Genomic DNA, 25,829 nt, shown 5'->3' on the forward strand with positions numbered 1-25,829 from the left:
GTAGATTTCTGCATAGTTCACTTTAGAAAGGAATCATTTAAAACTGGGTCCTTGGTGGGCTATTTAAGAAAAGGTCCTCTCCTGTGGGTAACCAAAGGAAACATTGAGAATGGCATGCTTGAGGCTGGAATTTTGCACACTTCATTGTGGGAGGCCAGCCCACCCAGCCTGACAGCCCAGGAGAGACAATCAAAAAATGGATTATTAAGGAAATACAATTAGGGAGTTTCTAAATCCTCTCAAATGCAAGCAAAGCCTAATCCAGCATGCAACCCCACAGGCAGCCAACAGGAGAGGCCGGTTTCTTGTCTACCGCACAAGCAGCCCGCACTTAAATTCCTTGTTATACATATATTTATAAGTCAATTAATCATGCCAATGAATCTGTAATAAATTTGTTCAGGAGGAAAGAGATTAAGCCTATGATTTACCTAAGTAGTAGTTTGATAGGCATTAAGGCACAGCTTGATAAGGTGAAGGAAATCACATTTTGAGGGAAGGGGTTTCTGAATGATAATTGTGCTGAAATAAGTTTTGAACACATTTTTGGAAGCATGAAAACTAACTATAGTTGCCCTACTTGGTCTAAACTCCAGATGCACTGTTAAGTCCCCCTCCCACAGCCGACTCTTGTCTTTGATGCTAAAGCACAGTTTGAATGGGAACAGCTGAATCCCCCCACACACTATGCTGAAAGTCCCTCATTTAAATAGGAACCAAGGGCTGTTTATTTGGTGAGGATTCAAAAAAAAGGCAACACTGGGAGTCCATTTTGCTCATCATGAATCCTGCAAATTCGCCTTCTGCGTCCTTCATCTGTTTTCATCTTTCCTAACAGAAGGCTGTCAGGGATACTCAGTTCTTGCCTAAGTCCCCACCTAAGCCAGGCCAATCTTCAAACAAAAAGCAGCTTTTCACTGGAGATCTTTACAAAAAAGAGTGAGTTGAAATGTCCTCATTTGAACTTAAAAGCTTAATGAGTCTTGGTGCCAAAGAGCTGGAGACAGGCCAAGTCAGTGAGGCCAATTGTGATTTGGCAGCAAGACAAGGGAGAACCCTACATAGAAGGCCTATCAAATCCTTACCAGCCCGCTAAGGCCCAAATCAGTAAGGGTAAAAACACCCAAGTTTGCTGAGATTTGAGTGAGCATCTGGGTTAGAGAAAGAGCTCCAGATGAAGAGTTTGAAGACAAACTGTGCTCTTGGGTCTCCATCATATCATCTGCAAAGGTGAATGGGAAGATCTGGTCCAGGTGGTTCACTCACTATAGTTACTGAAAGGATAAAATAAGGGAAGGGTTTGTGAATACTGAACAAAATAATGGTGATTAGAAGACACCAGTCTGGAATCACCAACCACTGGGGTGCCCGTGTATGCATGCATCCATCCATACATGCATACATCCAGTCAGCCGCAGACAGTGCAGGTTTCATTTTTTTGTTCCAGCACCTCAGCTGGTTAACACCCCCTTTCACTCTCAAAAGCATGTTGTTTGATATATGATCACTCCACTAATAAGCCTTCGGGTCAAACCAATCTCATTTCCTTTTCAATAGTTGAGGAAAATACTGCATGTGCAGTTTATATTAGATAAGATCTGTAACAATAGCCTATTGAAATGATGCAAAACCATGAGCCAGAGCTAAGGCAATTAGGTGGGACCATGATCAGTTGACTGGCTGTTCCCAGAGACGGCCATCAACTGACAAAGGTCTCTGGTGCCTCCCTCTCCCGGCAAGGCAGGCCTTTTTGGAGGCCTTGCTCAAGCTGACCTCTGCTGGGGCCATGCAACACCTGTGACCTCCAGCACCTTAAAAGCCTTCGTAGTGCTCTTGGTTTCCATGGCACCATGCTCCCTGGGTCCCCTCTTGTCTCTCTGATGGCCTCTCTGTGAGCTTCTCTTTCTCTTGTCCCTGACCAGGATGCAGACTTCCTCAACCTGGGACCTCGTTCTGCTCTTTCTTCATGTGATCTTTCCCTGAGAGAGACTGTCATACAACAGCTTAACCCTGATGTCCAACAATGGCTGGCAACTCCAATCTGAATGTGTTAAATCCATCATCTCACCCCTAAGTTCTGCCCTTGTCCCCCACAGCCTGTAGGACACCTGCCTGGGTGGCCGGTCTGTACTCTAAACTCAATGATTCAAACTGAAGTCATGACCTCTCCCACCAAACACAGGACCCCTTTCAGCTCACGCCAAGGGCCCACCCTGCTTGTCATTAACAACTGAAACACTGAAGTAATTTTTTTAGTCTTTCATTTATCTATACTCTATACCCTCCCAAGTCCTGTTGGTATCTTTTAAATTCTTTCTTTCAGCTAGAATGTGTTTTCTCCTTACTTCTATCTCTCTTCCCTCTTTCCTGCCTAATTTTTGCTCTTCATTCAGGTCTCCACCTAAATGTCACTTCCTCAAGGGAACCTGAGGTTCATATCCCACATGGGGGCAGGACTTAGACTCCGGATCTGATCAGGGTGCCCCATTACACGATTTTATGGTGTAGTTTAATAGTCTTCACAGTAACTTGCCACCACTGTAAGCAGGTTCTTAACAAGTTTAGTTGGATGAAGAAAGAGAAGGCCTCCCCTGTCCTGCCCCTGTACCAAGCAGGTCTCCTGTACGTATGCCAAACACAGTGTCCTCATTCTTGTCCCCAAACCTTTCCTCTGCTCTTGTCCCTGATAGGACATCCATCTCTTTCCCTCAGCCTATTCTCATCTGAAGTCAAAATCACTTGGTGTAACATTTCTCCAATAACTGTCTCCCAAACTATAGCAATCTCTCCTTGTTTAACTTCTTATTCAATCTTGGGGATTAAATCTTGGTCACTATGCATTTACTCATACACTGGTTTACACTGTAACAACTGCTTTGTGTGTGTGTTCAAGCCCCAAGCACATTATGAAACTCTTGAGGATTAGGAATCAAGCCTTACATTCCCTTTTTACACCCCTGGGTGCCTGGTCTGGGGCTGGGCAGAACACAGTCAGTATTCAACAGGTCCTCCACCGGACAAAACGTCTCCATGGAAAGCTACACCCATCAACTCCCAACATGTCCTGGAAGATGAGGACACATCCAGGGCACGCCACATCTCATGCTGAAATCAGGACAAGAATCCAAGACAAACCCTCCTTCTCAGAATAAGCAGCTCATTCATCAGCGATGACATAAACAAATGTTTGCCAACAGATTTCTTATCTTGAGAAAATTATTTCAGCAACATAAGAACTAAGACAAAAATCCACTAAGACATTCTTTATTGGTCACTTATTTGCAGACCAACATACTCAGACTTTGCATTCCATCAAAATGTGTCTGCAGAACAAAACCCAGAAGTTAACCTCTACGACACCTAAGAAGACAGAGCCATAGTGGAGAATCTTACATGTCAAGAAAGCAGATACTTCCATCCTTTGAACTCCCAGTCTTCAGAGATGGGGCCACTCTTTATGTAAAATTGTGTATGTGTGTGTGTGTGTGTTTGAAGGAGAGGGGAGTGAAGAGGAGAAGAGGAAAGGGGGGAGAGACAGAGGCTAATAGTGATGCTGACAGCAAAGACTGGGAGAAAGTCAAGGTCACTGTGATTAGATCGCTTAGGTAGAACTCTTACCACTGGTCTCAATTTATCCAATGGCTGTTCGTCACAGATGTATTATGTGCCAGAACAGGGTCCAGTGGGGAAATCCAAAGATAAGTAAAAGAGTTCTTTAGGAAGCTTTCGATCTGGTACAGGAAGCAGACGTGGGACAAAGAGGCAGAGCCCTGTGACAAGCACTAGCGTGGAGGTGGTCCAGGTACTTAGGAACCAGAGAGGAACCCACTAACTCTGCCTGGAGGGTTCTGGAACAGCTTCGCAGAGAAAGAAACCACAACAGACTGGACGGAGCAGGAGGAAATGACATCACCAAAGAGGTCAAGGCCACTGTTTTCAAAACAATTGCTCTAGGCCTCAAGCTCTGCCAGCCAGAGTTCATTATTCACAGATGATCAAGTTTGTAAGGGACCCAAACGTTCTTGCCCAGTTTTTGATCACAGGCGAGGCAAGAGAGGCTAGAAAGTAAACCCCCGATTGGTTCATGCTGTGGCTTGTTGGCAGCCCCAGTGAGAGAGCTGACGGTGCACAGTGACACAGAGTTGCATTGACTATGTCATATTTATAATTGACTTTGGGCCTATTTCCAACAATAATAATGAAAACAGTGAGTGCTCCAGAGTGCCAACCAAGCACCAGCCACACATTTTCTTACTGAAATCTCTCAGTAAGTACCTCATAGGTAGTAATTTCCCCATTTCAGAGACGACATGAGAAAAGCTAACATTTAAGTGCCTCCTATATTCCAAGCACTAAAGAGTTTTATACACATTAATAATTCCTTTACTCCTCTGAACCAGTAAATTGGGTACAATTATACCTGCTTTTAGAGATGAGGAAATGGGCTCAGGGAGGTGAAGCAACTTGCCTAAGGACACACAGGAGGTGAATCTAGGATCTGGACCGTCCACTAGGCTGAGCATAGGAAGTCCCATTATCTGTTTTTGGTCTACTAATGCAACAGTGTCATGGGGTTCAACCTGGGAGTTCACAGATCCTTTCACTTTCTGCTGTGTTCTCCATAAAAGGATTTGAACTGGCTTTTGTTAAATACATATATCCTTGGACAGTAACCAAAAAGAAAGAAAAGGGTGGGGCAAGGATGTGAAACCAAGCCACAGAGAAGAAAGCCGAGCACACACCTCACAACTAGATGCAGTTGTTACTATTATCACTTCCTCTCACTAGCTCGCTCTCTTTCTTTTTATGCCTCTTTTTTCCTGAACCATTTGCATATGGCTGCAGGGTATATGGATAATCATTAGATTATTCTTGTAGCTTTCCTGTAAGTTTAAAATGTTTCAAAATAAAAAGTTAGGGGGGTGGGTAGTGGGACTTGTAAAGAAACTCCTGAGGAAATCTTTTTTGATTTACCCAAATAGCACTGTGCATGGCCCCAATTCAAACCACTTAACTTTATGAGGGTGAACAATTTACATCCAAAATTGATTCCATAGTCCTCATGGGCTGGCAAATTTTCTCCATAAAGGACCAGGTAGCAAACATTTTAGGCTCTGTGAGCCCCATATAAACTCTTTTTTGTTGTTGTTGTTTTGTTTTGTTTACAACTCTTTTAAAATGTAAAAACAAGTCTTAGCAAGCAGGAAGGCCTGCACAAAAACAGGCCTAAGGCTAGAATTTGCCAACTTCTGATACAGATGGAGTTCCATAGAGTGCTACTCATATGATAAAATCACAGTCAGGAAAACAAGTCAGAAACGTTCCTTTCTGGGATTGTCTCACAACAGACTGCCTGACCTGGGTGCAGGGAAGCAGACGGCAGTCACCAGCGACTCCGTCCTGGGAGCGACTGCCTTAGGGAACGGAAGACTCTGCAGCCCTTCTTTTAAACTCTGAAGTCCCCAAGGACGTGATGCAGCAGTCATTTACCATTTCTAACAGCATGACACCTGTCACCCGTTTGCAGCTCTGTCACACTTCGACCCTAGACCTTTCATTTAATGCTCAGCAGAGTGCTCCCATCATTTGAGCATTTAACCTCCAAAACGTCAACTGCACACACGGCAAAAACAACAGAGGAAGAGGGAGATGCTTAAAGCAAAAACACATCTACTATCTGACACATGCACTCAATTTTATTCTTGCCATTACTGTAAGTTATCCATTTATGCATTAGTATTACTGTATATGGGGGTGCGTTCGCCAAGGCATGTGTACGGCATTTCGCCGGCGAAGTGAAAGAGCTCCCAGGGTGATTCTGAGGCCATTCAATTCCCATCTTACATGCTACCTGTGGGTGCCAGTCTTCTCTCTCTCTCATCTCTGTAGTCTGTAGTAGAGGTCCACCAATCTCATTTGTCTCCATCAAGTTTTGACGGCTCTTACCTAAGAAAATTAAAACCCCTACATCTTCCACTGACCACAGCCTCCTGTCCCCTCAGCTCTCTCATGTCCTCACTCCCACTGGACTTGCCTTCTTGTCTTAAGAGGGACCACCAGGCCCCCGATGTTTACATTTTTCAAAGACCACCAACCCCACGCAGTCTTCCTCTGTCCCGCTGAGACCCCGTGGTTACCCTCTGTGCTGCCATTCTCCCCACACTCCAGGTTTTTTAGCACCAATTCCATCCCACCCCCACCTCCCAACCTCTTGCTTTCCTCTCCCATTAAAATTCCAGCTCTAAACACAGGGCAGTGATGAAGAGCAAAAGCAAAGGAATCAGACTGCTGAATTTAAATCTTTCTTATCTGGTATAACCGTAGCCTAGTTATTTCATCCTCTGTGCCTCAGTTGCTTCCTCGGTAAAATGGGTATCATAGGAGACCCTACAAGCCACAGGTAAGTTCAGAACCAGGCTGGTAAGAGGAAAGCCAGACCCTGGGCCCAGAAGATGCCCATCTGTTTGAGAAGAGCTATGAGGGCTTTTTATTCAGACTCATAAAGAACTTGGGAAATTTTTAGCGAACATAACAAAGAGCATGGTGTCTCTCCACAGCTGCAACCAACACTTAGACCCAATCCAACTCAGAAGAGCAGAACTGCCAGTTTTCACAATTTGAAATTACAGAGAGTTCTTTTATTTTTAAATGTTGCTACATGGGTGGTGGTTGCGAGTTAGAACTTCTTAATCCCCAGCATCCACAAAACTCTGGTTCTACAGGCTGGCACAGCCTTAGGCATTCTTAGCTATTCTCCAAAGATAGGTGTTTGAAACCCGTATGGATATATCATCTGAGAACCCTCACTTTCCTGAGACTTTCCAAATGGAGTTTCTGGCCTTTTGGGCCCTGCCATCAACCAACCCCATGCCTGGAACAGTGCAAGTTCCCTCCTCACCAGTCTGCTTTCCGGATACCAGGACACTTGGTAACTCCAGTCTGCGGCAGCCCCACACGCTGTAGTTCAGGTCAGACCTAGCCGTGCCCCTGCCCCCGACCAGTAAGAAGAGGGAGGTCTTCTGCCTCTGTTGCTCCCGAGGTCAGTGCAGTCGGCTGCTGGGCCATGTTTTGTCCATCGTTGCTCTGCGGGCCCTCCCTGCACTTAGAACTTGGTTTGCATCTTGCTTCTCTGGCTGCTGACCCAGTTTTCTCTCCAAGGCTGTGGCTGGGGTGCGCACCTCTGGCTTTCCTCGCCCAGGCCACGGACACAGTTCATTCCACCTTTGCAGACTCTGTGCCAGGGCTGCCAGATGGAGTCCCATGGGGAAGCCAGGACTTGACCCTGGTCCTCAGACTCCTTCAAATACACCAGTGGGTCTCATCCTCCGTGGTGAGAGGAGTTACACAGTAACTCACTTGTCCTGGGTTTTGTCCTCCTACCCAGACAGTAACATTTGTCCACATCTTCTGTTTTTGGCCATTTCCCTCAGCTTCACCCTCAGGCTGTCAGCAGTTCAAACCCTTTATTTATCTAAAGAGGCTCCTGGCTGTAATCTGTGTCTCCACATTGTCTAACCATACTATTTCCTAACCACGGCCTGGACCTCAACCTCACCATCTCCACCTCTAAACAACCCTAACATTCATTAATGTGTTTGCAAAAGGTCAATGGGTAATGCCACTCCACACATGAGAGGCTCCATCCGCCAACTCAACATCATCTAGGTAAGAAACAAGGTCTATGTGTGCAGATGTCTCTGGACCCAGATCCTTGCCTTCAGACAAGCTCACTCAATCCAAAGTCTATTACTCCATGACAGGTTTTTCACGTGGTGGAGAGGTGGACGCCTACAATAATCTTTGTAGCAAATGTTAGGTAAACAAAAGTTGGTACCAAAGACTCTCTTCGACAGATTTAAGACAGCATGATGCACATAAATTAGATCAGATTCTGGCTGGTCTGTTAATATCGGGAGAGGGCTAAGCCCAGAATCACTGGAGAAGCAGGTGCTCGAGTACCTGGGAAGTGTTTGGAGCCTGTCCAAGCTTGTCTCTGTGAGATGCTAAACTAATTATGCGTTCCCTAAGAGATGAGCTCTGATTTAGATTTAATAGAGGGAAAGGAGGTGGTGAGGGAAGTAAAGTATGAGAAGAAGGCAGAGACTCCATAGGAAGGAAGGGATGGTAACAGCAGTCCGGGATGTAAATTTCTCTTTGAAGAGAGAAGGGCAGCGGAGAGCAGGGAAAACAAATGCTAACATGAACTGTGCTGAAAGCTGCTGCTTAATAATCAACATTTGTTTAGCAAATGCTGCAATTTTTAAAAGCACCTGATCAACATCATCCTGTTGAAATTCACAAAAACCTTATGAAATAGGCAAGAGTTATACATTTTTAATCATCATTTTAAAGAGAAACAAATGAGAATCGAGGAGGTTACATGATTTAAGGGGTGAAGAAAAGACTGAGTCTAATTCTCAGGCTCCGAAACCCCTGTTCCTTCAGCTTCATGGGTGGGTCTCAAATAGTACTCTGCAAGTTGCCAAAATAAGACTGCATTCTATGTGATTCCATTTACATAAAATTCAAGAAAAGGCAAAACAGAGTCTATGGTGACAGAAATCAGAACAGTGCTTTTCCACAGGGGGTTCGTTGAGACTGACTGGGAAAGGACACGAGGGAAATTTCTGTTCTCTGTCTTGATCAAGGGGTAGGTTACACGCATGTACACAGTTTCTAAAACCCATCGGATTGTATATTTAGGGGCTGTGCATTTCATGAATGTATATTTCAACTCAATAAAAAAAAATCAGTACCCAAATTACAGAACCTATTAAATGAATTCAAAATTCAAAACCTTGAGTGGAAGGTTGTGTCCATCCGTCTACAAGCATTGAGGCTCTAGCTTATTTTGTGTCTTGAACCGCTTCACAGAAAGCTGTTGAATGCATCCCCACAGTAGCATTCTCTGACAAAGCCCAGGTTCAAAATGTAAACATTAAAAACTGCAGTTATTTTGTCAACAGCACGGATTAAATATATTCAAAAGGCCTCAGTGAGGAACACTACCTGGCATGTTTCACGATGTTGTAAGTAAACAGAAGCCCTGCTTTCAATGGGCACAAGCTGCTTTTGTTTGGAAGAAATAAGGGGGATAAAGCTGCTACTTTTACCACAGTTTGGTCCACATCCTTCCAATTACTTGGGCCTAAATTCCTACATTGTAAACGTTGGTTGGTGTTGAGTAGCAGCTGCCAGACACTCCTTTACCCAGCTTGAAATTGCCACAGTCCACACCACTCCCTACTGATACCAAGACTACTTACATTTACTGCCCAACCCAGTGATTTTTTTTTAATTTCATATTCAAACTGTGAATAAATTCAAACAAAATACCGGAAGTTTTATAAACAAATTGAACACCATTCATGATTTTTCTTAAATAAAACCAACTGAATATAGGCTATACTTACTCGCAGAGAAGGATTCCATTTTCTAACCCTGTCCGAAAATCTTTATCACCAAAACTTCTGCCAGTTACTTGCTGGAAAAGAAAAAAAGAAAAACAAGGCATAAATTTTTATTTTTTTAATCAGGAAGCTCAATGATCTTTCTTTCTTTCTTTCTTCCTTTTTTTTTTTTTTTTTTTAATATTTAAGAGCCTTGAAATAAAACTGGTGACATTCCAAGGATGGAGAAAATCTGTTAGGTCTGAATTTCCTTTCCATGTGTAGCTTTGCTTAGATCAGCTAATCTTAAATTTAGACCATTTCTTTGAAGCTTTTTTTCCTATCTAATATCTTATAAAATATCTGTTCTTCCTGATAAGGATGTTACTTTTGGGGTTTGGCCATGGTAAGTCAAGGCTATGGCCTCTTTCATCCTGAGGATACAACCCACGCTTTCAAAAAAGCCTGCAGAGGGGGACAGTACGGTAGAGTACGTGCTTAGCATGCACGAGGTCTTGGGTTCAATCCCCAATACCACCACTAAAACAAGAATAATAAATAAACAAATAAATAAACCCGATTATCTTCCCCCCAAATAAACATTGTTGAGTTAAGGTGATACAAGTTATTCCCTAACCATCTGAAATATCTCTTTAAAAAAAAAAAAAGCCTTCAGAAGAAGACTCAGACCTCTAACCTCAAAAGACTAACATCAAGACAGGAAGAATAAAGCCAATATCCATAATAACATGGTGTGAAAAAGAAAAATAAAAGCTGGGAAAGAATGAAGTGCGCTGTGTCCTCTGGTTCTTAGGAGCCCTTTGGTCTGGGCACCAGGGCATTCATTTGTTCATTCAGTAGGTATTTATTGAACATCAACAATATACTAGGTAGGCATGCATGCTATGAATTCTAAGTCAACCTCTAAAATAGCAAAACTTTAAAATACTAATAAGCCAAGGAAGGAGATTAAATGGAATCATAAAAAATACTCTAACAAAAAAAAAAAAAAAAAAAGAAAAAAAAGTAAGGGTACACAGAACAGATGGAATAAACAGAAATCAAATAGCAATACTGTCAACTTAAACCCAACCATATCAATCAGAACATTAAATATAAATGGTGTGAATATCCTCAATTAAAACACAGTGATCATCAGATTAGATTAAAAAGCAACACCCCAACTATGTAATACCTACCAGAAGTGCACTTTAAACATAAAGATATGAATAGATTAAAAATAGAAGAGCAAAACAAGATGCGCCATGCTAACACTAATCAAAAGAAAGCTAAAGTAGTTATATTAATATCAGACTAAGAAACATCTAGAACCAAGAATAATACCTGGACAGAGAAAGTCACTTTACAATCACTTTACAAGTCACTTCACAAAGGGTTTAGGTCGTCAGGAGGACATAACAATCCTAAACATTTTTACACCTAATTTTTAAAAAAAGATTCCAGACACATAGCCAAAACAGATAGATCTGCAAGAAGAAATAGACAAATTCACAACTGGAGTAAGAGATTTAATACCCTTCTTCAATAACTAATAGAACAAGCAGACAGAAAATCAGTTACGATAAAGAAGACCTGTGTAACACTATCAACCAAATTGACTTAACTGACAGAATAAAGTTCACTGTGAACATTTATTGAAATAGACCAATTTCTGGGTCAGAAAACAAGTTCCACAAACTTAAAGAATTCAGTTCATAAAAAGCATGTTATCTGACTACAAAGGGATTAAATTAGAAATTAACAACAGAAATGTCTCCGAAAAAAATCCCCAACATTTTAAACTAAGTAATACAATTCTAAACAACCTATTGATCAAAGGAGAAATCAAAAGAATAGAGTGTAATTTGTAGTGAAAGAATATGGCAATATAAAATGTATAGAAAGATGCTAAAGCAGTATGTGGGGGAAATGTATAGCACAAAACACCTGTTATCAGAAAAAAAGATCTCAAATCAATGAATTCTGCTCCCACCTTAAGAAAATTAAGCCCAAAGTAAGTAAAAAAAAAGGAAAAAAATATATCAGAATTGAAATCAATCAAAAGAAAACAAAAAAGCAATAGAAAAAAAAATCAATTAAACCAAAAGCTGTTTCTTGGAGATCAATAAAATTGATAACCTTTGGTTTTTAGCCAAAAAAGAAAGACACACATCAGGGAAGACAGGATATGATTACAATTCTGTAAACATTAAAAGAATAATGAGGGAATGCTATAAATAAGTCTGTGCCAATAAATTCACCAACTTAGATGAACTGAATAAATTCCTAGACACATACAACCAAAGTTCACTCAATGATGAAATAGATAACCGTCCCAAAAGAGAACACCAGGCCCAGAAGGCTTAACTGGTAAATGATAGCAAATAAGAAAGAAAGAATGCAATTCTGCACACTCTTCCAGACAACTGAAGAGAAGGAATATTTCCCCTATTCATTCTATTAGGGCAGCATTACCCTGATTCCAAAACCAAAGACATTATGATACAAATACACACACACACATACACACATATATAGACAGAGAGAGAGTGGGAGGAAATACGCCAACATCTTATCTCTTCATGGTGGGAATCAGATGTGATTTGTATTTTCTTCTTTAAAAATTTCCCTATTTTCCTAAAACTTTCTCCAATTAATACATATTATTTTAATCATCAAAAAAACCAAACAAGGTTTTTTGGGTTTTTTAAAAGAGCAGTCTAAGGGAACTAAGTGTTCCCAACTCTTCCTTGTAAATCGAAGTTTAAGTTCTATTATAAAACAACCTGATGACCACTCCCACTAGAAAGGCAATTCACAAGCCAATATAACACATGGCCTCAAAAATATTCCTTTGTTAATATTCTCTCATTTTTATTTGAGGGAAGGAGAGAAAATAGATAAAAGGTAGTTCCTTACAGTTTGCAAATATTTAGCTTTTCCCCCAAAATAAAAAATTAAGAAAGGAACCAAAGAATAAAGAAAGCCTTTAAAAAGCTAAAACTTTCACCACAGACTTTAAAAACTATAGCATTTTCTCTCCTGAATCTATTAGTCCTGATTTATATTCTCAAAACATTACTAATATTCTCTGTAAAACTAAACTCTATTCACCAAGAAGTGATTAGAAAGTTTTGAAAATATTTTTTTCAGGTCTTTACATTTTTGTTAAAAGTATTACAGTCTAGTGTAAATGGTGCTAACATTGAGAACCCAGGATAGTTTAGCTACATCTCTTACAGAATCTCTGGCTAAGTTAAGCCAGGCCTCTGTCCATTTCCTGAGTGATAATGAGCAGGGCCTAGCGAGAGAAACACGAATGAGACGCGGCCGCTGCATGCAGAAAGCTCACAGACGGGTGAGGAAAGCAGATATCTAAACTCCTACTGTAAACAGACGGTAAGGTAACTATTAAGATTATATGAAAATATTGGTGACCCATGGACCAACTAAAATCCCCATGTACTATTCAAAAATCATCTTGCATGTGAGGCACAACCACTAAAAAATTTTGAGTCAATTTAATAGTCCAAGGCCACCCTGCTAATTAAGCTGTAGCCTGATAAAATTCAATTTTGTAGGCTCCTAATCCTGGAGGTGGGAGGATGCGCCATGCATTTGAAGGCAGGTGCTCATTTCCACCTCTGTTCCTCCTGCTCTGCCTTCTTCCAGCCTCTCCAGCACAGCCTTCACACTGCTCTCTACTGGTCCAAATGCTATCCATTCTTCCAAGCCCAGGTTATTCAGTGTAGAGGTACCTGGATGTTTGTTAGGAGGGTCAACAGCTAAACAGACTCCAGAAACTCAACAAGGACTATGCCACTTAAAAGTGCAGTCCTCAGACCAGCAGCAGCAGCACAGCATCTTCACCTGGAATTAATGTAAGACATACAGGCTCTCAGTCCTCCCACCCTCTCCAAGACCTACTTAATCAGACAGCCGTTTAAAAAAGATCCCCATGTGATTTACACACGAAGTAAATTTTGCAAAGCGCTGACCTTGCATACTAAACTGAGCCAGCAGTTCAGAATCAGAAAGGGAGGACCTTCCACTGGAATCAGGATTCTGGATGACCTGTCTCAACGATCCCTCTCAGCAACATCATTACGATACATTCACAGGGTCACATATTGTATATTTTAACTATAAAGACTGCTAACTACTATTCCCTTTGTAACAGCATAAGCCATTGCTATGAAAACATAAAAACAAAAACAAAAAACCAAGAAACAAAATAGTTGTCAAGAATCACCCACCATTCCCAACAGTCCATGAGCAGGAGAAATGAAAACAGGCTGCGAGACTCTGCACTAACCTTCCCACCTGGATCCCTACTGATGGAGGATTCTAGGTAACCTTCCAGATAAGACACTGGCCAAACCATCAGCTCATGATCACTCTCCAAGAGCGCAGAACAGGATGGGAAGATCAGTAGAGCTCTTAAAGAGGATCTGCAGTGGAGATCAGGGACGTGGGGTGGGTGGGGAGAGAGCCCCGGTTCAGGAGCATTCAGGGGCTAACGGGAAGAGCAGCATGAAATGTCGAGAGCACTTTACCATGCCTCCAAATCCGGCTCTCCACACCTTGCTGATGCTCACCCATGTGATCAATTAGTCCTACAACTCTACCCTTGCAGTTGTTCAGCTGAGTCATGCCTGACCCCGATCTTTCATACCCAGTCATACCCACCAACAAATCCTGTTGCTTCACCCTTCAGAATTTAGCAGAATCCAGACACTTCTCACTGCCTCCACTCTAACACCTTAGTTCAATTTCAAGCCATTATCATCCTAACACCTAGATGGGAGTCTCTCTTAACTGGCTCACTGCCTCCATCCTTGTCTCCCTTCCATCTACCCTCAACGCAGCAACCAGGGTAATCCTGTCAAGCTAGATCAAGTCACTACTCCACTCAACTCCCCTCTCCCAAATACTTCCCCATCCCATTTATAGTAAAAGCAAAAGTTCCTACGGTTTTCTAAAGATATTCAAAGTGAAAAAAAAAAACAGCTGCTAGGAGTGCATGGACAACACTATTGGATACCACCATGATTTTAAGAGTGGACATAATGAACTTGCATACATCTCCCCCATTCATGGGGGTCCTCAGAAGTATTTGTGCTGACAATTACATCACCAACTATGCCCTATATGTCTTTCAGGAAAGCCCAATATCAGATTTGTTTCCCCTACTTAATGGTTTAGGATTAATTCACTCTCATTCCTCCATCTGTTGGAGGGGCATGCTATGTCAGATTAAAATAGTCAGTGAATGGATAATTTACCAAAGCCTTAATGCTCTTAAGGAAAACAAAACCTTTCTTCTACCTTAGCAATCAAACCAAAAGCAGAAGCAAGAGGACCTCATGATGTATCATCACGCTATTTTATGCCAGTAACTATTGAGTGATAAGCTCATCTGTATTTGATTTCCTTCCTATAGTCTCTGAGTTTGTCTGTCAATGGCACAGCTCTAAACCATTCAAAAAACTGAAATATGGAGGACTTTTAGAAAACCAGTCTAATAAAGAAAACCCACACAATTTTATGGTAACATTTTTATGATGTGTTTATAATGTGACACATTATATATCATAATGCAACACTTTGCTAATTACTTTGTCACCATTGTTACTAAGTAATCGCCAAGAACAAAGACTACCAAGAATATGTCTCTCAGCCTGATCATTACCAATTTATACAAATTGTACTTCAGAAATATTTTCATTAATCTTTAGTTTTTGTTTTTTTTTTTAAGCAATCTGGTGGACAAAGTCAGTCCACTAATAAACTGCAGGTCTGAAGACGATTTTCAATAAATGTTGGAAACCCTACTATTATGATCTTAAGGAGAGATTCTATTGGCTGACAAAATAATGGTCCCTGTATTGAAGCAGTCGAAAAAAATACGTAATTTACTATACTTTCATTTAACTTTTGAAAGACAAGGACATTTTCTCTAAATTGTTCAAAAACAGGTTTGATTTTTCAGAAGGTTTGATTTCCATCTATCAACAGTAAATGAAAGTCACACTCTTTAATTCACTGGAGAAGATTATTTGCAGCTCATTATCTTCACTTCTCTTCTGATCACACTTAACTTATTTAACAAAAAGAACATTTCTGAAAATTTTTACACCTAAATTGTAAAATGAAGCAGAACAGAATCGCTCTTATTTTTCACACTTACTGAAAAATAAACCCACTGCTATTTCCATCTCCGTAATAGTGTTGCTAGAAAAATCAAATCAAAATTCTACGGAAACTCTTCATAAACCATCTTAAATCATACTCATCTAAGCCAGAATTAGCAATCAACCGATCAATCATCTACCAAGTGCCTACTTCAGGCCAGGCAGTGCAAGAGGTAGATGTGAGTGAGACCAAAAATAACAAGATCTGGACCCTACCCAGTAAGAACCCACAATCCAGGGGGAAAGATAAAACATGACAAAACAGTAGTTGGTGTTGGAGGGAAAAAATGGACAAGAGCATGGAGCACGTAATCAACACAAATTGTACAACTAAAGAAATAGCTGAATGATAATAGTTTATATTTAAATAGCAATTTCCTTATGCTCTCTCTGTCCTAACCATTTGCCACATATTAATTTATTCAATCCTCATAACAGCCCTATGAGGTGGGATTATTATTGTTCCTGTTTTAAAGTCAAGGAAACCTAGGCACAGGGAGGTTAAGAAACTTAGAAAGGAGTCCTCAAAGGAAGGCGAGGAAGCAGGGCACCAGGCGGACGTGAAGACCTGCACTAAGGTTTATTTGAGCAAAGAGGAGAAGTCCTAAGGGCTGAGAACAGGGAGAGGCAGGGAGGAGGTAAGTGCCACAGTAGGCATAGCCCACCTGGTAAAGGACCTGTATGTCAGAACTGTGGGTCGTAGCTGAACCTGAAACAACAGAGACATCGCAGAAGATGGGGCAAGGGAAAGGTTCTTTGGCAATTATTCTCCCCATTTCCCACGAACTCCTCATTCCTGAAGGGATGGTCCCAGAATGACTTCCTCATGGACTCAGCTATCCCCGTTTTACAGCCAAGGACCTTGCTTTTGGAATCACAGTGAGACTGAGACCATTCAGCCAGACTTTCCTTTAGCACCATCACCCCTGGCCCCACACACATTCCTTAAGATTCCACCTCTACACATATCTTTTCATCTTTTCCTGCTAGCTCAAAATAAAGAAATGCACTTTCTTTTTCCTCTAGCAAGGCTCTGAATCCCATCCCTTCCTATCCCCAGGTGCTACCTTCATCTCAACCTTACCCCTCGCTCCACAGCATCCTTCATCTCTCTGCTGATAGCATAACGATTTCCCTCTTTTCCTGAAAACCCTAATTCAATCCAGCCCCGTCAGCCACCGTCCTGTTTTTCTCCTTCCTTCCAGAGTCCGAATATGCAAGCCTGTACCTGATACTCTTCTCATCATAGCTCAGCCACCTGTCCTCTTTGAATTCACTGAAGATTCTTAAAGGGTTCAGAGTCGACTTAAAATCTGACTCTGAGCCCCACCAGCACAAGCTAGATCATATGCAGATTAAGGAACTTCCACCAAGACTCAGCTTCCCCACCTACAAAGTGACAACTGTACCTCCTCCAAATGCATGAAGAACCAATGGACTGCATAAGAGTAAATGAAAGTCAAACCCTTCCTACAGTGCCTGACCCACAGTGAGAGCTCAGTAAGTGTCACTGTCAATATTGACAACAATGCTGGAATTGCCATGGATCTCATTCTTGATTTCTCTTCTTCCAGTACTCTTTTTGCAGATCTCTCCTTCCTGATCTTAAAATGATGCCATGCTTTACTGGTTCTCCTCTTCAATCCTAATACTGCCACACTGTCTGATCCAACAGACAGTTTCTCATCTGATCTCAATCAGTCTCCGCAGCATGACAGTCAACCACTCCTTCCTTTTCAGACCACTTGCCTCTCCAAGGCCCCCCCACTGCCAGACACTCCTGGTTTTCCTTCTGTCTCATTCAGTAAACACTCCTTTCTCTGTTGCCTTAGGTAATTCTACTGCATTCATTTCCTAAGTGTAAAATATGATTCTTTTTCTCCTTTTCTTCACTTTTTCTTTGTTCTCCCTCTAGCCACACACTCCTCTTCCCTGAGAAGTCCCAGGTCTTTAAATATCTCACAATCATTCATTTACATGTATGGGTCTTTAAATATCTCACATCCATTCACATAACTCATCCATGTTTATGAGTTTAAATATCTTGCCTTTATCTTGCATTTGACACCTCATACGTTTTTCTGTGTGGCATTGTCTATGTTTCTATGTCATTCATTTTCTATGTTGACCCTTCTTTCCTGAAGTCCAGAATCAAATATCCAATTTCTTACTCAACATCTCCACTTGGGTACCTAATAAATATTTCACACTTAACAAGACCAAAACAAAATTCGTTATGTCTGTCCTCTGATCCAAGCTGTTCCACTTCTGGTCTTCTCCATATCAATGAATGGTACCACCATCTTCCATCGCTAGTGACATACAGACACATTCAAACCATCAAGAAGAACAATGTTCCTCTCTCCAAATGTATTGTATTGGGGGGGGTAATTAGGTTTATTTATGTATTTTTTTATTTAATGGAGGTACTGGGTATTGAACCCAGGACCTCATGCATGCTAGGCATGCTGTCTACCACTGAGCTATATCCTCCCCCTGCCAAGATGTATTTTAGATCCATCCTTTTCCCCCTGTCTCTACACTACCACACTAGTCCAAGCCTCTATCACCTCTCAGCTAAAAAACTGCACCAGCCACCTTTGTGGTCCCTCTGCTTCCTCTCTGGTCCCTCCACAAGCATCTCCCACACAGCATCCAGAGATCTTTTTATAGATCCATCCTGTGTCCCTTCTCACTACATCAGAATGAGTCCAAGTTACATATACCACCTCTTCATTTTACAGATAAGAAAAAATAATGTCCTGAAAATTAAGTGACTTGCTCGAGGTCACAAGCTAGCTATCAGCAAGGATGAGTCTAGAACCAGGCCTCCCTTCACCCAGGCCAGAACGTCACTGCCCCACCCCACTGCCTTCTGAAGGTGCGTATTCTTATGGCAGTTACATTGCTACCCTCTCTTTAACAACACTAGCTTCTTATATCTATTCAGTTTGGGTTGGCAAAGAAACAGCACAGAAGTCCAAGCCTAAGGTTATTTAATCAATGTTACCAGACCACATCCTCTCCAGTACTAGCTCTGAGTGGTTAATGTTGAGGATAATAAAATGCAATCTGCAGAATCCATTTATATTTTCATCATGTCATCAGAAAACCAGAAGGCGCTGTTTATAGCCCCAGATTGACAGACTCCACTGAAAAAAAAAATCTAATTAAAAATACAAGAAATGCTTAAAAGAACCCTGGGAGTGTTAAATCCTGACTGAGCCGCTGTGTGCTCTAGACACAGAAAACAGGGCAGCCCAGGAACGTGCGAGTGGGTTCAGCAGCAAGTGGGTTTGCACATCCTCAGGCTGTTCTCACCTTACAGAGGGACAGAACAGACCCGGTAAAGAAAGACTGGAGACACTCAGAGTGAGCTTTAACATAACATAAAGTATAGCGATTGACTTGAGAGCAAAGACAAAGAAGAAGCCGGAGAGAAAATGGGCTTGCAGAGTGCCTCTGGGCTAAATCCGTTGTCTCCACTTCAGGGAGCAGAGATAGCTTCCGCCAGTGTTATTTTGACCTCGGTATCATGTTGCTCCTTAAATAAATACTTCAATTCGCTGTTGATTTTGACAAATCAGTGTAGGGAACTGTCATCCAGCTCCCAGCACAGTGAAACATAAAACCTCTGGATCCAAATTTCAGGTCTGACACTTAGGAGCTACGTGCCACTGGACAAATGGCTTGATTTCTCTGAGCCTGCCCCATAATCTTTAAAAGGTGACTGTAGGAGCCTGTTTTACAAGGTTATGAAAGGTTAGAAATTAATGAGTGGACATTTCCTGCTGATTGGAAGTGCTATCACTATTTTGTCCCCAAGCTTCGTATCTAAGGAGAGGAAAAAACCCACATTGGAGAGTCTAAATCAGGTGGTTGCAATTTTTGTTCAGAAATATCGCTCAAGAGACAGTGAGGACAGCTGAGGCAGATTTGCTGCTTCACAGATGGATCTGCATTGCAAGAGCTGGGTACAAAATCACACGATGCGACGGACTCCGATATACACTGTCTGGATTAAATGAGACCATGAGGAAACAATTGGGCAAATCCAGAAAATGACACATTTTTATAAGAAAATTGATCTCCAAGAAGCTAGTGTCATAACAAAAAGGGGAGAATTCCTACCCTGAATAGGAAACTTAAGAGACATGACAACCAATTGCATTGTATGTGCCTTAATGAAACCCTAATTTAAAAGAAGATTTATAGATGATATTTTGGGCACAATGGGAAATTTGAATATATACTGGTTATTTGATAATACTGGGGCATTATTTCACTTTATGCAGAGTGACAATGGCATTGTGGAAATGCAGAAGAATGTTCTTATACCTTGGAGATGTACAGTAAAGTACTTAGGGGAAAAGGGGTCTGATGTCTGTAATTTATTTTGAAAAGGTTGGAAAACAATAGGGATGTGAATATGTGTATGTATGTATGTAATAAGATATAAAAAATGTTAACAACTGTTACATTTCAAAATATTCATAATAAGATGTTGTCTGGAGCTAGATAGGGCTGAAATTCATTCAGCAGTCCAGGGAAGTACTCAGGTTAAAAACCTGTCCAGTGCCCCTTCATCTGTTTCTAGGAGCACTTTCTCCTATTTGTTTTCATTGACGACAGTCACTTACCAGTTCACCATCAGTCATCTCATTTATATTTAACCCACTCTCTCACCTGCTCACAACACAGAAATGGCTCTTGCCGGCCATCAAATCAACATGACATTAGTCCTGAGGATGGGAAGGAAGTTGGGGGCAAAGTTTGGCTTTCTGATTTGGGGCAAAGTATGGGAACTAGAGGCTGCGCCAAGTACACACAGTCCTGTGACAGTTGTAGAGCTGTCTGAAGAACTGATCAATTTCACCATTTGATATTCTAATAACTGAATAAACTTTAGCTAAGGTTTCAAAGTAACCACAAAACTGTTGTATTTTGTCAGTACTTGGTATTTTAAAACACATCAAAGTGAAGTTAGAAAACTACTAAAATTCACCCAAACAAGTTATCAGATTACCAAATGAAAACAGAACATGGTGAAATGTTCATTACACAGATGGGATGATCACACTTCAAACAGCCTGTCCTTTTAAAAGTTGGTAGGACTTGGGCAACACAACTACGGAGAAAAGCAAGGAAGAGATCACATAAAACAAGAAGAGTGATGTTCAGGAGAGAAGGAATTATCAGCGGGAGGGAACCCAGGATGGGCCTCCAGGGTGACAAAATTCTACTTCTTGATTTGATCTACTTCTTGAGTTAGTGATTCCAGGACTGTTCACCTTAAATAATTAACTAAGCTAGGAATTTATGTGGTTTTCCATAATTGTGCTACTAAGACCATTAAGTAATTGGTCCAGTTTCATACAGTAGGTGGCAGAGCCAAAACTCCAAGCTGGGCAATCTGGTTCCCAACCCACGTTCCTAACCAGAAGGCTATGCTGCCTAAACATGCCGGTGTCCCTGCTGATTTTCCCGTATCTTAAGCTGAGTTGTAAATAAAGGTCTGACCTCCCACCGCCTATGCCACCTTCTGTCTTCAACGTGCCTCTTTCTCAAAATGTGTAATAAGAAAATAAATCCCCAAATCCAGAGAAATGTCAAAACGTCTGCCCATATATTGTCAATTCAGTCAACACCATGGGGATGAAATAGTAACAATCTCTGTGATGTTGCTGGATTTTAATCTCTGTATCTAAAAAATCATTACATATATCCCAAGAATTCAATGAAAATAATGCTATATACAACTTGATCCCCTATAGGATAAAGAATAAATCTCCCCAATGGGGAGTGGAGAGGACTGGAAGGAAGGAAGACAAGATGCCTCATTTGAGACCATTAGTAAGCATTTCTACAGCAGAGTATTTCCCTACTTATCTCCCTCTGGTTCTTTAGACTTACAAATAATGGATTATGGCAGGAAATCTGTTCTTTTGGCTGCTTTGTGATGGAGGCATCAGGTGGTGATCCCAGCCCACTAAACTGCCATTCATCACTGGGCCACTGACGCCGCGATGTGGCAGCTGCCACCAGTGAGGAAACAGCGCCATCTTGGTTTCCAAGGCAGTGAACATTGCTCCAGCACTGTATTTAGCTCTCTTTACAACGTTTCCTCCACAAGCGCCGTCCACATCAGCAAGGAAGGAGTCCTGTCTTCAGCGTGTCACCAAAAAACATAAGAAAACAGTATAATGCTGCACTACCCCAGGTAAATTAAAGAAAAAACAAGGCTATTTGTTATAAACCTAGTAGGTGCGATCCATGTTTAACCAAAAACAAAACAAAACCAACAACAGCCACCTACCATCTTAAGAAACCTCATTAACTAGAGGTAACCTCATTAAGAGACTAGAGAGAGAAAAAAAGGGAAAGGGGAATAAAAAGGTAACTGTGTTGTTGTTGGAACATGTGATGTGCTCTAAGAGGACCTTGGTCATATTTTTAAAACCCCTTATAATCAAGCCGTTCTGCAAGATGGCTAGAGCCAAGGGTATGCTGCCAAATGCCTAACAACTGGTTCTCAAGAGGTGGGGAGGGGAGAAGAGCCCTGACGTGTAGGATTTACCCATCTCGGTGGTAAAACTACTCCCTCCGCCAAGGCTGATTTCAAGCTCAGCTGATGTCCCTGCGCAGAGTGAGGAGGAAACGAGCGGCCTTCCCTCCTGAGCCTTATGCGCTGGCTCCAGGTCACCGCCGCGAACTCGCAATCTGTATTACACATACAGTAGGAGGCTAACAGTTAACTTAAATGTGGTGTTTTAAATATATTACAATATCCATGATTGGAGAATTATCAAATAATAATTGAAAACAAAGAGAAACAACTATATAAGTGTTTCTAAACTTGCATACATTCTTGTTCATAGTCAATCGAATACTTAGTCAATATATTTTTATAATATGTAACTTTATAATATATAATAAATAAATGATTTATAGTCAATATATATATAATTAATCAATAATCAATAGAAAGATACAACTGAAGTGGGAGGCCAGGGGGCAGGGCACAACCACTGAAGAAGTGACACAGCAACTGAGGACAGGACAAACTGGTGAGAACTGAGATGGCGGAAGATTCAACTCCCAGTAGACCTTGAGCCTTGTGGCACACCCACAGGCAGCAGGACAGTTCCAAGGATGACTGTAGAAGGTCAAAAAGTAAGCAGGGAAGTTTCCTGGAAATCCTTGCCCCTTTCCCAAGTAGCTGGAATAATCAGCATATGAAATTATCCATCCCATAAAACCTAACAGCCCCACACGTCATGGCTGCTCTCTCTCCTGCCTTCTGAGATGGCCTGCACTGTCTATGGAGTCTGCATCCGCTTTTACTTTAAACTGAACACTCCACACCTCTCGGCTTCTCCCCATTCTGAGATGGCCCCCATTCTGTTTCTGGAGTGTGTATCTCCTAAGCTGTTTTCCCTTCTGAGTGAGACAGACCACTCTCTTTCCACAGAGTGTGTATCTCTCTGAATAAACTTGCTTTCGCTTCACCGTGACTTGCTCTTGAATTCTTTCCTGTGTGAGGCAAGAACCTACTCTCCCACAACACAACTACTATGATGACATAAATCTATTGTCCTTTCAGATAATTGTTTCTGATTCCTGGCTATGAGTAGCCAATTACAAAGCAAAAGCAAAAGGTCTCCACCAAATTCCTGAAAATTGGTGCAGTAATAATCCAAAGAATAGGCCTTTTCCAAGCATTTAACATCAGATATAAAAAGCTTACTTTTGTTCTAAATATTTCCTAGCTATGGTTCTTGAAATCTGTACACTCTCTAGTCCTGAATTTGAAAACATATTTCCTCCTCCCCTTATGGGAGAGCCAACAATTACAGCGAAGCTAGTAATTGTCCCCAATCCATTCTAGTGCACAGTAATACAATTTTTAACTAGATAAATTTGCAGGCAATTAACCAGATTGTGATAACCTTTTAGAGGACAAATGGAAAAAACACTCCACTTCCAACATAAGGACACAAACCATCCAAAGGGGAGTCTTGACTACACTGCTCGGGAGGTAATAACTAGAAGTTGCAAAGCAGACCAGTTGCTATTTGCTGCTGATTGACACAGAAAGCTGTTGTTTGTGAGAGGAAGAAAGGGAAGACTAATGCTGTTTCCACAATCAACAGCTCTGTTCTTTCTTTTTTTTAATTGCTGGAGCACCTGCTGCCTCAGTCTCTTCAGCCTCATCTATTATGCAGCATGTTGATGGGGATGGGACGGGGATTCGCAGTGGCACACAATGACCAACCTGAGAAAGACAAGGGACAGACCGACGTCTCCCAGAAGAGGCAGTGATAGCCCGCACGCTTCCTCTTCCCACACCCAGCATTTAAAAAAAAAAAATCCACTCACACCAAAATGTACTGTCATTTTATGGCAGTGGGAGGAGCTAACATGCAAAGACCATACTTGTTTTTCACATCATGTATTTAGTGAGATGAAATTATCATTTCATGGGGATTGGCCTTCATATTTACTCTTTGGCCTACCTAAGAGAGGAAATACTTAACAGAATCATTTCTCAAAATATGTCCCACCGAATCCTAGTTTTCGCAGCATGTTAAGAGATGTGATGTGGAAAAAACGCTCCATGGTCAAGTAAGTTTGGGGAACGCTAAGTTTGAAAAAAAAAAAAATTTCTTTTGGTCAACTTTGAGCTTCTCCGAGCCAGTAATATGCTGATATGCACAGAGATCCTCCTATGGGGGATAAAATAGTGTTTCCTAATCTGTTCTACCAAGACCCCTTTTCAAAAAAAGCCTCTGGTGAGTAGGACCAGTGTTGCACAGAATGTGTGTTAGGAAACAGACTTTCCAGCCAGCTGGTAACTCACAGCCTGGGGGCACCAAACAGACCCTCACACAAGTTGTTCTTTACTGTACTGGACTTCCTAGTACTTTAAAAAATTTGAATAAGCTACCAAAATTTGAATAAACTAATAATTAAGCAACAACAACAATGGTTTTTTACTGCTTCTCTTGAAAAAAAAAAAAGAGTGGAGATGGAGTACTCTCTGTCCACAAAACTGCCTTTTCTGTGCAGAATATTTTAAACCACAAAGGAATTTAAAAAAAAAAAAAAGGTCATATAATGTATCCAGTTTATAGGGAAGTTAAGGAAAGAAAAATTACAAGTGCACTTGTGTGCAGGTGTTCAGAGAAGTCAAACAAGGACTAGTGAGAGAGGGATATTAAAGAGGGAAGTCTTCCCCCAAAAGTGGGGGTGAGCTTAGATTGGTAGAAAGGAGGGGTGTGTGCCGAGCTAAAGGAAACGCCAAGAACAAAAGCACTGGCTGGAATCAATACATCAGAAAAACAGATCACAGGCTGCTTCAAAATATAGCTACAAAACACACATTTGATTTAAATTTGCAATTTAATTGAGGAGCACAGTGGTCGGGAATTTTAACAACGAAATAGCTTTGAACCATAGATAGGGTCAATCAAGCCATTTGGCCATTAAATCCAAACTCTAAGAGGATAAACATGAGATATTTTTTAGTTCTATGACTAAGTAATTTCCAAAACCATTCCCATCAAATGCCAGGTGCAAAAGCAATTACACCAAACCATTTGCCAGCTCCACAGACCTGGGATAGCAGGGCCTCCGAGAACCACTGAACCAGTTCGAAAATAATTCTGGAGCCTCAGAGATCCTATTACTAAGAAGCAGAAATAGATTTCCAAGTGCTCACTTTGAAATATTAAGCATTGTTCTCCCCAGATCTTTCCACCATCCTAGAACATTTATTAAAAACCATTTCAAAGTGACTCAGCTTCTAAAATAAAGCTTCACCTTGCCTGAAGTCACAGTGCATAGTGGTTTAACTTCACCACCGTGTGATTAGCACAATCTAAAAAACAAACAGAAAATATACAAAAATATTTTCTTATTAAGAAGTTAGAGCCAACAAATGATAGGAGCTCAAAATATGTTTCTTAATCTGAGTTAAGATCTAACTGTTGCTGTTCTACAATGTCAGTTATTTTTTACATCATGACTCTTCCAAGATTTTTACTAACAACCCAAAACCTCAACCCCTAAACTTGTCTAGTCTTCAATCTTTATTTTCAAAACAATGTCTTGTTTTGGAAAGACTAGCATCCTCAGACACAGAAAGGATCACTCTCCAACATCTTGGGAGCTACCAGAATCTTCCCTAACCTTGGCACCTTTTTCTCTGCCTCAAAGCAAAGAATTGTCTCTTTCTTTCTGAGCG

The 25,829-nt window shown here is 41.2% G+C and overlaps 1 protein-coding gene across 16 annotated transcripts in view; it reads right to left on the reverse strand.

Annotated features, from left to right (window-relative positions):
* LIMCH1 (LIM and calponin homology domains 1) overlaps positions 1–25,829 on the reverse strand; it is a 307,407-nt gene that overhangs the window by 172,907 nt on the left and 108,671 nt on the right. For all 16 annotated transcript variants that reach the window (XM_074348707.1, XM_074348692.1, XM_074348693.1 and 13 more), the window contains exon 2: positions 9,414–9,484. In XM_074348707.1, the coding sequence (XP_074204808.1) occupies positions 9,414–9,484 (71 nt within the window). The remainder of the gene's footprint in view (positions 1–9,413; positions 9,485–25,829) is intronic.

The sequence above is a fragment of the Camelus bactrianus genome, chromosome 2 (genome assembly GCF_048773025.1).
Source record: "Camelus bactrianus isolate YW-2024 breed Bactrian camel chromosome 2, ASM4877302v1, whole genome shotgun sequence".
NCBI classification, from domain to species: Eukaryota; Metazoa; Chordata; class Mammalia; order Artiodactyla; family Camelidae; genus Camelus; species Camelus bactrianus.